The sequence below is a fragment of the Podarcis filfolensis genome (assembly GCF_964270895.1).
Source record: "Podarcis filfolensis genome assembly, chromosome: 10".
Classification (NCBI taxonomy): Eukaryota; Metazoa; Chordata; class Lepidosauria; order Squamata; family Lacertidae; genus Podarcis; species Podarcis filfolensis.
The window spans coordinates 25,902,537-25,916,064 of NC_139612.1; the positions used below are offsets into that span (position 1 = coordinate 25,902,537).

Below are 13,528 nucleotides of genomic sequence, written 5' to 3' on the forward strand. Positions count from 1 at the left end.
AAGAAACCTTTGCCACATAATCCTAAGCTTCCAGGGTCTGCTCTGTGTAACCTGCTTAAAGTTTGGGCTTGTTTCTGAGTCTTTAGTATTTAAGCAGTTTGGAAGTTTATCGTTTTTCATCTTGTATAACTGGATGGGTCCCTTTCCAGTTGTCCTGCTCCTGAAGGAAATAGTAGCCAGCTGGGAAGCTTGATAGATAGATAGATAGATAGATAGATAGATAGATAGATAGATAATGGTACCATACAATATGATATTGTACATTGGTTAGTAAACTGGCCATAGCCATTGGTTGGCACTTTAGCTAATATTAAGGAGGGCGGGAATAAGTACATCATTGCTCCAAGTGTGCTTACATTGTCGTCAGTGGCCAAAATGCAGAGAATAGTGATCTAGTTTCTCAGGTATTCAGTCAGAGTTCACGGCTCGCAGTCATCCATACAGAGGTGCCCCTTAAAGAGAAAGCCGGTCGCTTCAATATTATATCTGAGATACTCCCCCACTTCTAAAAGTGCTCATCTGAACAGAGCTGCATAATAAAGATAGAAGGTAAATATGAAAGATAAGCTGCTTATTGAAATCTCTGTTAGGAGTTTGAACTAACTTTGGATGAAGCACCAGTTCTAAGGCAAAGCAACCTGCTTTGGCAATAACTTGGATTCCCTCGAAATCAAGGCAACCCTGTCCAAATTGAAGCAGGCTGGTTCCAAAGCTTCAGACCTGCCTCCCATGGTTGCCCTATTTCCTTTTGCAAGCCAGGTTTGACACATTTTTAACCTCCCATAAGCTCTCCATAAAAGGAAAATGCCAGCCATAGGGGAGGTAGAGAGGGACAGCACTAGTAGCACCCAGGCAAGGATTGGTTTTAGAACAGCACTCCAGTCACAATAGGAGAGAAATTAAATTGACGTATCAGAAACTCTTTCACTGCTTTCACTTGTCTTTGCCAGTTGACTCTCTTAGCAGCAACAGCGACACTCATAGAGGCTTGTCGAATTGTTGGTTGCATTCTGCTTATATGACATTCCCTTATTTCTATCCAGACCAAAAATTTCCTAAAATCCAATCTCTTGCATCCTATTTTTAAACATATTTTCTTACTGCTCTTTGTGTCTAACCTCTCGGACTATATATCTGAAACATTACAGATGTCATCCCTTCAGAACAGAGTATGAAACTGGCAAATGCCATCAACTTCTGTCAGAAAAGGAAAAAGCTGTGGACATTTGTTGATTTCCCCATTATAGTTCATTGCCAGGTCATATGAAGCTTCAGAATATGAAGTAAAGCAAGGATTTGCCTCAGATACAAAATGAAGCACAATGTTGTCCAGTTCCCAAGCTGAGACAGCCCGCTATCGAAAGCACTGTATTTAAAACCATTTTTTCCTGTCCACATGCCTATTCTCTAGATCTGAATACATAGAAGTCTGTATATAATAACGTTCCAGCCTGCAGTCAGAAATGATCATAATTCCATTTATAATTTAATGATATACTCTTGTATTTAAGCACCATGGATTTGCAGCCATTTCTATTTTGGTCAGTGTGGGATGCCAGCTAAGACAAGATTTGCTTTAGAGTGTTGTTAAGGCCTTTCCTCCTTAACCCTAAGTGAACCCTAGGATGTACCTTAGCTAATGATCATGGTTAAAGAGGAGAGACCGTGATCCCAGGTCAGATGATACACTAAGCCAAATCATGGCTTATTTGCTGTCCAAAAACCCCAGGGAAGATCAAAGTGGTCATGGGCTCCTCCTCAGAAGCCTGCACATTCATGCTAACCCATGGTTTGGATGACTGTAACGTGCAAATGCGGTGAATGTATAAGAGTGAGGCATGCAGTAAAACCCTTTCTATAAACAAACAGGTGCGTTCATCCATGTTTCTTCATTTGAGGCCACATGTAATAATTAACTGCCTATTTGAACAAAAGTGTACGGTAGTACCTCGGGTTAAGAACTTAATTCGTTCTGGAGGTCTGTTCTTAACCTGAAACTGTTCTTAACCTGAGGTACCACTTTAGGCCTCCTGCTGCCGCAGTGCCACTGCCGCGTGATTTCTGTTCTCATCCTGAAGCAAAGTTTTTAACCCGAGGTACTATTTCTGGGTTAGCGGAGTCTGTAACCTGAAGCGTCTGTAACCTGAGGTACCACTGTACATAGCTCAGTTAAGACTTCAGTTAAGAGCATTATACCTCAAAAGAATGGCATCAAAATTTCAAAAAAATCAGTTTAAATGTTTATGGAAGTAGCGATCTTTTTAAAAAATATATTTGCTATCATTTTTTTATAAAAAAGAGAGTTGAAATATGAAATATATCAGATTTTAAAGGCAATTCAATAATGGCCACATGTAAATCAGGAGGTTAAAACTTGGTCTCATAAACAATTGGTTATATAAAACAAACGGGACTTCCAAGTAAGCCTTCGAAAGATTGGGCTGAACAATGACAGTGTTTCTACAGGAGTAAATGTGTTCAACATATACAGTGTAATAAAACATAGTCAGAATTATTCAAGAAGTACAAGCCCCCTCATCATTTTGACTGCAAACATGACAGAATAAGCCACTGCTGCTTAGTATATAAGAAATTCACTTTTTTGTTGGGGTTAAAACCACTTTCTGCATTAAAAAAGCAATTAAATTTTATCCTTCAGGAGTTTTAGTGCTTTCCTTAGCTGGTTCTTAGTTTGCCTCTATGCTTTGATGGACCTTTGAGGTGACATCACATTAGAGGTGACGTAGAGAAGAAATTGCTCAATCAGGAAGCTTGTTGAATAATTCATTCCTCTTCGAATTGCATATTGAATACAAAGTGGTTGATTGTGTTTTAATATATTTTGTAAAAGGAAAGGAAAGGACTTGTTAAAATGCAGTGTTTTCAATGTAATCTTTAATCCAATTATGATACGCCTCAGTGTTTGCATCCGTACATAAGTGGGTTAGTAGCTTTGAGCATACATGTAATGAAAACAGCATCTTTGATGAACCTCAGAATATCATACAATATTTTTCTTTAAGAAATAATTTTTCTCAGACTTGGATCCTCAGCCAATTAGACATCTGTAAATAGAAAACAAAACCTCTGCTTTGTATAAGCCAAGGGTAGATAAATGAATTGAGCGCATATGTCAGAATTGAAAGGCCGCTTGAGAACAAAACATAAGAAAAGTCATGCTGCATCAGGTCAAAGCTCCGTCTAGCATTCTATTCTCACAGCGGCTCATCAGATGCCTACAGGAAGTATTCCTACATAACAAATTTCATCCCTACGTGACGAAATTCCGGCATGAAAAGCATTTCCATGGAGGACAACCCAAGTTAGTCCCAACACGTATCGGTTGTGTTTTCCATATTCATGAAATGCACAAATTAGGTAGCCCCAACCAGCTGCAAATTTCCATATTGTGTACATATGGATCTATGGAAAGTTTACAGTATCTTTCCCACACATGTGCTTTATTGGTAAGAGATTTGTCAAGTTGGAAGCAGCTCAAATGAAACAGGTACAGACATAATGAAAACTGAGTGAAATAATTGGGTTATATCCAGTGCTAGTCATATGACCCATTGAAATTAGTGGACATGACCATAGCTGTCAACTTTTCGCTTTTCTTGCGAGGAATCCTATTCGGAATAAGGGAATTTCCCTTTAAAAAAGGGAAATGTTGACAGCTATGGACATGACTAACTTGGTCCCGTTTCAGTTGGTCTGCTCTGAACAGAACTTAGTTGGATTCAACCCATGGGGGGCGGGGAGGAGGAAGTTAATAGTGGTAGTAGCACAAGTAAGTTCTATGCCCTCGTGTTTTATATTCCAAATAATATTTCAAGCATTAGAGGAGAAAAATTTTAGTATAAGTAAATGGTGCCAATAGGGTCACACTCCTTCTGAGTGGGCGGGCCTGTAGTTTTGGGGTCTTTCTGGATCTACTGTTGTCTCTTGGCACCACAAGTGGCCCTAGTGGCATGAAGTGCCCTTCACCATTTCAAGGTCATAGTAGGCAGCCTATCCAGGCAGGGATAAGCTGGCCACAGTAATTTGTGCTCTGATAACCACAATATTGGATTGCTGCACTGCACATTATGTTTCTGATGCCTAGTCAAAACCTGCATCTAGCGCAAAATGCAGTTTCACTTGGTACCTATCCTAATACCTGCTAAGTGTCATGTTTGTTTCTTTTCTGAAGCTCTTAATATTTGCTGGTTTTTGTTTTTTTTTAAAATCCTGCCTTGATAGTTTTCAGAACTACCTTATATTGTTGCTAACTGTTACATTGGTATTTTTTGTGGGGGTTATAAATAATTGTGCACTATCTTACACATTTTTAATTGAAGAGTGCTATACAGTGGTACCTCGGGTTAAGAACTTAATTCGTTCTGGAGGTCCGTTCTTAACCTGAAACTGTTCTTAACCTGAGGTACCACTTTTGCTAATGGGGCCTCCCGTTGCCGCCGTGTGATTTCTGTTCTCATCCTGAAGCAAAGTTCTTAACCCGAGGTACTATTTCTGGGTTAGCGGAGTCTGTAACCTGAAGTGTCTGTAACCTGAAGCCTTTGTAACCTGAGGTACCACTGTACAAATAAATAAGAGAATGGGACAGCTGCTGTAAGTTAAGCACAGTTGTGTGCCCAGGCACAGTGAGCCTGCCACTGGGGTGCCTAGGAAAGGAATCTCAGGACAACTTCTTGGATTGTAATAGGCCACAACTTTATGGATTACAGATGTGAGTTTTGGCTCAGGCACTGGGTGTTTCTAGAATCAGTCAGCTTGCCTGCTGACTGCTAACCTGGGAGTTGATCCTGGGATAGGACTGCCGTGTGACACACATCAAATAGGAGCAGCCCATAATAAGAAATAATAATAATAATAATTTTTTATTTATATCCTGCCCTCCCTATCCGAAGCCGGGCTCAGGGTGGCTAACAACAATAAAATAATACAACATTCTACTCACCGCCTTGAGGAGAGCTGTGGCCTCTCACCCCCTTCTGGGTGTATGGACAGAAACACCTCGGTGGTGGGCTTAATTTATGCCTGGGAAGCAGACCAGAATGAAGACCCTGCAGGATTCTTCATTCAGCTCCATCTCAACTGTGCCAGCCTCCTGAGCCCACCCATGATGAGTAAATTTCATTGGCGGGCTAAATTAAAAACTGCTCCCACCCCACTGGCTGGTGGGAGAGGCCACAGCTTCATCCATCAGCCATTGGAAGCAGAAAAAGGAGCCCTAGTGATGGAGGTGAGCTGCACCGTAATTGCTGCCCACAGTCCAGGTGAGCGGAATTTCTCTTTGTGAGCTTTGGCCCTGCACTCAGTGTCAGTTGTGCCCGTGGCATTCAAAAAGTTCCTTCCTATGACCAATCATGCTCTATTGGACTGTGATGTTCTATCTAAAATGGTAAAGGGACCCCTGACCTTTAGGTCCAGTCGTGGCCGACTCTGGGGTTGCGGCGCTCATCTCGCTTTATTGGCCGAGGGAGCCGGCGTACAGCTTCCGGGTCATGTGGCCAGCATGACCAAGCTGCTTCTGGCGAACCAGAGCAGCACACGGAAACACTGTTTACCTTCCTGCCAGAGCGATACCTATTTATCTACTTGCACTTTGACGTGCTTTTGAACTGCTGGGTTGGCAGGAGCAGGGACCGAGCAATGGGAGCTCACCCCGTCGCGGGGATTCGAACCGCCCACCTTTTGATCGGCAAGTCCTAGGCTCTGTGGTTTAACCCACAGCGCCACCCTCGTCCCGTGATGTTCTATCTACATGTTCCTTAAAATAAAGATTATGGGGCAACCCTTCTTTGGGAACATGTGGCCCAGAGGGAAATTTCATATTTTATTCTTGACGCTTAGAGCTGATACAGCTTCTGTCTTGCATGGTTTGATGCATACATACCTAAAATATGCAGTTATTTCTATGAGCTTTTAAGTTTATTTATTGGGCAGGTGAAATTTCATTTTTAGCTGATCGCAGGTTCATTTATTATTTGTATAGTGGTACTTACATGTGCCATATTGACACCCGTGATGCCACATTGACATCAGTGAAGCTGTTTCTAAATAGGTTGCCCTCCGTGGCTTTGATCCAGCCAGTTAGGTTAAAATCAAGGCCCAGAAAATCGGATTATTACATCTCAAGGGAAAGGAATGATAAGCAGTGTATGGCTGTGGGTCTGCTTTCCATGCTGCATTGGTGGTGTTTGAGGTGCTGCTAGATGCAAAGCCAATTTGTTAACAATTAGTACTCATTAGGATCATTTCCTAGTATTGATTTTTTTAAAAACCCCACACATTTTACAAAGCACTTTTTGGAAAAAAAATAAAACAAAACCCTGCAGTACTTTATCAATTAAGTATATTAGGAGCCAATGTCAAGATTAACTTGACTGATTTCATTGGCTATAAAGTAATTATTTTTTGCACCAGAGTCCACCTGGCATCCCATTAAGTTTAAGACTTTTCAGAACAAGAGCCAGCTATATTTAATTAGTGAATGTGTCAGATAGCACTGGTTTTAAACAAAAGAAGTCATGGAAAAGGACCAGATTTTTACCATGATGTGAATTTATTTTTTAAGAAATACACTTATGAGCTGCATTCTGTATAACATATGACATTGGGATTGGATTTAAATGTGAGGAATTTGCACTTTTTTAAAGATCTAAGTTTCATTTAAATGTGTCCTTGTTTTTATGCGAATAGAGAGAACCATAGAGCTATAAAAAGCTAATTGACAAATGGCAAAATTAGGCTTTGTGGCAAGCTCTTACAGAAGCTTTTTAATATTTAAAAATAAAGATCATATACATAATTACTTTAATTCATGTTCACATTAAAGTTATATTTCCATCCCTGGTTATTCAAAAATTTATGCCCCATTGTGCAAATTAATTAGGAGAGTTATTTATCTAGCACCCCAATTCTTTTTTTTAAAGTTGCATGTAAGGAAGCCGCATTGATTTCAGCAGAAATTAACTTTCAGGTTATTTCCCCCACCCCACCCCCATTACAGCTCCGTTGGGCCCAGTCCAAAGATCTTCACTACTAGCGAACAGATTTTTCTTTAAAAAAACAATAACCCCCCACAAACCAGCTTTTTACTGCATTGATCACCTGTTGAAGACAGAAGGAAAGAAGGTGCTTATAAGGCCATCTCTCAAATCCATACAGCTGATCAAAGGTGGCAGTATCAACTATCTTAGCAGTGATGCACATATGACACAATAGCATTTATACCACTGAATTGCAAAAGTATTGATGGGATTCCTCCCCCTCATAATTCGCATGCAGCTCTGCATCCAGGCGAGCAAACCATGCATGGAAGACAAGTTTCCATAGGCTCTTTTACAGGTGACCGTGCAATCTTTCAGATTGATAGAAGTACATTCCACTAAAATCAATGGGTGCTGCTTCCAAATGAATGTACTGGAGATAATGGTACAAGATTTGGATATATGTACTATTATATATGTGCATGTTTGATACACATATATGCAGAGTGAATTAAAATACTGTAAATAGAAGAGGACATTGAGAGCTTCACGAGCAAGTGAGTTATAAATGCTAGAAGTGGTACATCTATGTATTGCAGAATGTTAGAACACACTTCCTTCTAATTTTAGTATTTTGGCAGATCTGATAGTACTACGCAAATAAAGAATGTAGTACAACCATCTGGATTTATTTTCTTTTTTCTGTCTTGCTTGGTTCAGCTGTTAAGAAAAATAACCAATTTTTCCCCATTAAGTTGGGAGGGGATAATAAACATGTACTTGAAAACAAGTGCCATAATTTTATTGCCCACGCTGGAGAGCTATCCTAACCCGAGAATGTTTCCCCAAAAATTACTACTCATGCATATTATCCCTTTGATCCTAAAGGTAAAGGGCAAATGTTGTTGCTGTTGTTTGAAAAAGGTACCCCTTACGAGCTCCACCTTTAATAAACAAAAGTGTTAGCGGCACGTGTATTCTGTTTAACCACAGTACATTTGCTTCTTAATTAGTAAATATTCATCTGTTATCAGCGGCAGCTATGACACCCCTCCCTGCTAACACGTTCTGTCATAAATAATCAATGAGGCTCTATTAATATTCATGAGCTGGAATCTGTGTAGTCATGTGCACTGATGCAGAGACAGGGGGAGTGTTGCTGCGAACTGAGATGAAACTCTGTGTATGTCTGTGTGTATACGTGAGTGTAAGATACTTGGGGAAGAAGAAGAAGAAGAGCATGCTGCTGCTTACACACACTACCCTGGCTTGTGCTTCCAGCTAACAGTGGCGTGTCTGTGTTCCTGCACCGGAGAGACTGATGAAAAACAGTAGTCAAGTCTGGAGGGTGCTTCCCTGTCAGTGCGTTTGCCTCTCAGTCCTTGGGAAATTAGAAGCCTTGCTCTTTCATTATTTCTTACTAGAATGGGTTGCAATTTGTGCAGTTTTCAAAAGAGGGAGGAACACTACAAACTGCTTTATGAAGTTTCCCAGGTGAGTGCAGAAGGTTTTTGTAAGAAGCTCTGTAATTTTGTGCTGTTTGCAAAGCACTTGGTGAAAATGAGGGGGTGTTGATTTTGTGTTTTGGTGTGTATGTGTGTGTGTGTGATTGCATATTTGACTCCCTGTGTGTTTCTTTTAAAAATTGCTGTACATCTTTTTTTGCCAAATTCTCAGCCAGGGACATGCGTTATCATTGAACCATATCGTAATGTGCATCTTTAGATTTGGTAAGTGGATTTTCTATCAGTTACACAGATGACACTTTTGCAGCTGTTAGGATTTAACAGGTAGGATTTGCCAGCACTTGGGTCTCAAGTGTTTTCAAGAAGTTTACTGGAGGAAGTTTTATGGCTTAGCATGTGCTACCAAGGCTATAGAGATAGCTCTTTTTAATTAGAAATGACTGTTTTGTTTAACAGTAAATTATCAGAGCTATTTTTCTTTCTCTCGTTTTGAATAGGGGTTGAGCTGCCTGATTTTAAAGGATGCTTTTATCGGCCGTTACTCTGTCCTTTGTACTGTTCCTCAATATTAGTCAGAGAGCTTGATTTATCATGTGCTTACTTAAGTCTGTGTCCCAACAGCAGGAATATTTCTGTAATCCGATAACACGGGCTTGTTGTGCAGTTAGAATAAGGAGGGAGAGATGAAGGAAATAAATGTTACCCTATTAGCCTGTAATTTTGCACAAGTCCTATTGCACCCAGGTTTGAATTGTGTGGATTTCGTTTTGATTTGGCTTTTGCTCTGGAGATCTGGCAGATGAAAGTTTAGTGCCTCAGCATCTGTTCTCTTCCTCTTTGTAATTTTCCCATGCTTTGGCATGTCACTGTTGACAGAGGCTGAACACTTCCAGTTTTTGACTGCGCTGTAGATGACGAGCTAAGGATTGAGGACAAAACAGTGTAGAATGTTGGTGGTCTGTTGGCACAGCAGTGACTAAGTACCCATTGCCTACTGTTTTTCTTCTATTTCCCCCCCTTCAAATTCTTCCTGACGTGATTCATTTCACAGTGGACTAATTACAAAGTGGATTCTCTACACATGAAACATCCTCCTCAGTTGCAGAGTTAATGCACATTTTCATGGTAATGTGATCAGAGCCTCATTAGCCAGTTTCCAAAGCGATCCCCTGCATTAATTAAATATAAAAATGACTTTTTTATCACCATGGAGGGGAAAAAGAAGATTAACATTGTCAATTATAACCAGGGACAATATCTCTGCTTCTTTTTAATACCATCTTCCCCCCACAAAGAATCAAGTACTTCCCAAATACTAAAAATAGCATCCGAAGGCAGATAACCTGTCAGTTGCTTTCAGCTCAGAAAATGGACTCTAGGTGGAACACTTTCCTTCAGTTTAGAAGTAATTCTATCATTGCTTTTTTTCCCTGACAGTTGCAAGATAGGGAATAGGAAAGTAGCACTTCTCTCCTCCCATCCTCCTCCCTTCCGACTGCAAGTAGCCAAAGAGACCTTTAAAAATACAAAATGTAAATAGCTCAGTAGATTACAGTATTGCAGATCAAAGAAGCCAGACCATGCTATAAGAAAACAGATCAAGCCTCCGTCTGAATTTCACAAGGAATATCTTAACTACATTGGAGCTGGGGGATATGTTAAGTACATTTTTGTGAAATTTGCTTGAAGTTGACACTGAATACTAAAGCTTTTTAAGCATGCAAAAGTGTCTGCCATTGTTGGGGGATTCCAGAGGTATTCATCCTCTTGCTTGTTTGTTTCCTCCTCTGCCAGAGGTTGCAGCTTTCATGATAAAGAAATGACAGAGGAGGGAAATGAATTACCACTTTCACTTTAACCCTGGTATTTACCTGATAAGGTATAATCCCTGGAAGAATCTGTGTGAGTCTTCCAGGAGAGCAGTATACAGGCAAACCTCCAGCTTTTTGCATTCTGGATTGTGGGGGAAATGTCACTGATAAAGGCTTGTAAAGAAAGCAGTACTGTAGTGTTATGCCTTTTTCTAGCTGTTACTATGTGGATCTTTGAGTTAGTTTCTGTTTTTGCTCCAGTATATATGCAGCTCTATGATCACATGTCAGATCAAGCATATTTTAGAGAAGTGTTCCCCGCTAGCAACTGCTGTCACAAAAGAATGTTCCATTCTGCTATACAAAAACAAAAATGCTAATATTGCCATGAGACTAATGTGAGCTGTATTATTTGCAAGAAAGCAGTTCTGTTTTTTTCCACATTCTCTTTCTTACAACTGTATGTCCAAGTCTGTGGACTTGTATCTGGAGGACTTGGAACTCTGCCATAGAGTATGGTCTTGGATAACCGATGCCCCCTTTAGTTTTACATCTGTAAAATAGGAATGAGGATTCAAAGTTGATGTGAGAAATGCACAATAAGCATTTACTAAACAATTTGCAGCTGGAAATAGTTCATTAATATGACATTAGGTTAAATGTGGTGAGCATAGTTGTCAAAATGAGCATTATGCAGAATTTTCACAAAGGTCAATTTATGATTTGATTAAAAGTCTGCTTTTCAAACCCTGTTGAGAAAACTCCCATCTGGGAGGTGCTTTGTGTTTGTTTGTTTGTTTTTTGCACCACAGCCCTAATATGTTGCCAATTCTGGGATTCTGTCTAATTCATAGCACAATTTTATCCATTCAGGGATCACGTAATGAACATAATGATATCATGGTGTCACATAGCCAGTAAGGTTTGGTTGCTTTTATGACATCACTGAAGGTAAATGAAAACACTCCTATTATTTTCAGTCTGTATGGTTGTAGAGAGCAAATGATCCCCCTGTTGCCTAGGAAACGTGGAAATACTTCTATGTTGCCACACTGTATTGGAAGTTTCATTGTCTACCAAAGCTGTGTGTCCAGCCTTTCACCCTGATCTAGCTAACTCTAGTCACATACCATTTATGCATGCTTAGTTGAGGAGGCTGCGTATTTGAATATGCCTCAAAATATGCATCCCGTTGAAAGTAAAGCCAGGCAGATGGTTGGAAGTAAACCCAGTTGCAGATAATGTTTAGCCAAATTGCATTAGTCTCAATTCATTCAGAATGTACATCCCTCTTCACATTTTGTCCCAAACACGCCTTCCAATAAGTGTGGTTGATCAGGAGAGAGAATGTAATTTGACTGCCTCACTAGCACGGTTGTGTTTTCTTACCCCAGTATATTTATTCCATTCTGCAAACAATTTTGTACCCTTTCACAAACAGGGCTGTGCAAGGGACCTTGGATAGGGTGCCCAAAGCACCCTAAAAGTTAGTGCTATGTCAAAAGATTCAAAGCTGAGGTCCCACAGATTTCTCAACTAGTTTCTGGCTGCCTGATCCTAATCCTTATGTCTTGGATTGACCCTGTTGTGTGGGCTCTTAGCTACCTTGGCTATCAGGTAAAGGTAAAAAGGTAAAGGACCCCTGGATGGTTAAGTCCAGTCAAAGGCAACTATGGGGCTGCGGCACTCATCTCGCTTTCAGGCCTTCATGCCAAGGGAGTCGGCGTTTGTCCAGAGACAGCTTTCCGGGTCACGTGGCCAGCATGACTAAACCATGACGGACACCAGAGTGCATGCAAACGCGCTTACCTTCCTGCCACAGTGGTACCTATTTATCTACTTGCACTGGTGTGCTTTTGAACTGCTAGGTTGGCAGGAGTTGGGACAGAGCAATGGGAGCTCACCCCGTTGCACGGATTCGAACCGCTGACCTTCCAATCGGCAAGTCCAAGAGGCTCGGTGGTTTAGACCACAGCTCCTTCTGCGTCCCCGTATTGTATGGGCTCTTAGCTACCTTGGCTATCATCCTTGCCTGTGCTGGTTCATCAGTCCCATTTCCCATAAAGTGAAACCCTTCTTTTTAATCACACATTTTTTCATCAGGAATGTACAGGAAGCATTCATGGCGCTGGGTGCATTTTCCTATTATTCTGCCTTTCCCCTGTTACTATAGCTGCTGTTTTGTCTAACTAGAGAAGTACCTGCTGCATGGCTCTATAGCAGCTACAGCTTAACTCTGTTTGTTCTCATGCCAAAGCATTAGTGGATAAACTTCTTCCATGAAGGGCCATTGAGCCACAAAGAAAGTCATTGGGTTGTGGGGCAGAACTGAGCCAAAGCAAGATGTGAATAGGGCCATACAGAGCTTGGAAGGTTTATTTGAAAAAGGAACTAGTTATAGATCAGCATGTTCAAAAAGGAACTACCGTAATTCCACTTCATGTTTGTCACTGTGTTCAGTTCACTGTTCGATTCAGATTCATCCAAATGAATGTAGCCAAAAGTATACATGTAGCTAAAGTAGAGCTGCACTATGTTTCTCTGACAGAACATAGCAATAAAGGAAAGAGAGCAGTAAGAAGTATTGGGCTACAATATATGGGGTGGACAGCAGCAGCAGTAGGTTGCACAACATTATTGTGTAGCAGCAGAGGGTCCTGCAAAAAATTTTGCAACCACAGTGCCTTCCGTTTTCAGGTGGGAAGACAGCTAAGCATAATTATTCCAAGACTAGAGCTTCACATTCTACATATACACACATAACAAAAGTTACTCTGGGAGGTGGTGAGTACAGTAACAGCATGGAAAGAATGTGCTCCTCCACTTTAAATCACCCTGGCTGCTTCTTGTACCACAGAGTCCTTTAACAAATGTTTGCAGGAGTAAACGTGTATCTGTAACTGCAGTTGGAGGAGGGAAACTTGGGAACAATTTGTGCTGAAGTAACAGGGTTGCAAGACGACGGTTGAGACCTTCTGCCACCACCCTTTTGCTTCTCAATATTACCCCTTTCTGATGCTGCTTTAATTCCGCTTGTAATATGTAGTTCTGCCTTGATATTTGCTTGGGGGGTGGTAGAGAAACACTTTGTGCCTCTGAATTTTTTGTCACCTAACCTGGGAGCAGGTAGCCTGAAATCCTATATGTCAGCTGTGGGAAACCCTGTGGCGCACAGACCTGGCATGCCTCATGAGGCTGCTTGGGGAAAATCATACCCTGCCCCCTGTTAGTCACTTGACATCTGGGGCATAGATCT

The 13,528-nt window shown here is 40.9% G+C and overlaps 2 protein-coding genes across 4 annotated transcripts in view; one reads left to right on the top strand and one right to left on the bottom strand.

Moving 5' to 3' along the window:
* The window catches only part of LOC310743925 (uncharacterized protein), a 797,205-nt gene that overhangs the window by 524,704 nt on the left and 258,973 nt on the right, over nt 1-13,528 (bottom strand). The window lies entirely within an intron of this gene.
* Nucleotides 1-13,528, top strand: part of PDZRN4 (PDZ domain containing ring finger 4) — a 220,950-nt gene that overhangs the window by 98,838 nt on the left and 108,584 nt on the right. The window contains exon 1 of one of the 2 annotated variants that reach the window (XM_083574418.1): nt 8,161-8,489. The exons of the other annotated variant lie outside the window; for it this stretch is intronic. Within the exon in view, the coding sequence (XP_083430544.1) occupies nt 8,421-8,489 (69 nt within the window). The 5' untranslated portion in view covers nt 8,161-8,420. Of the gene's footprint in view, nt 1-8,160; nt 8,490-13,528 lie in introns of those variants that run through there. 2 annotated transcript variants of the gene reach the window in all.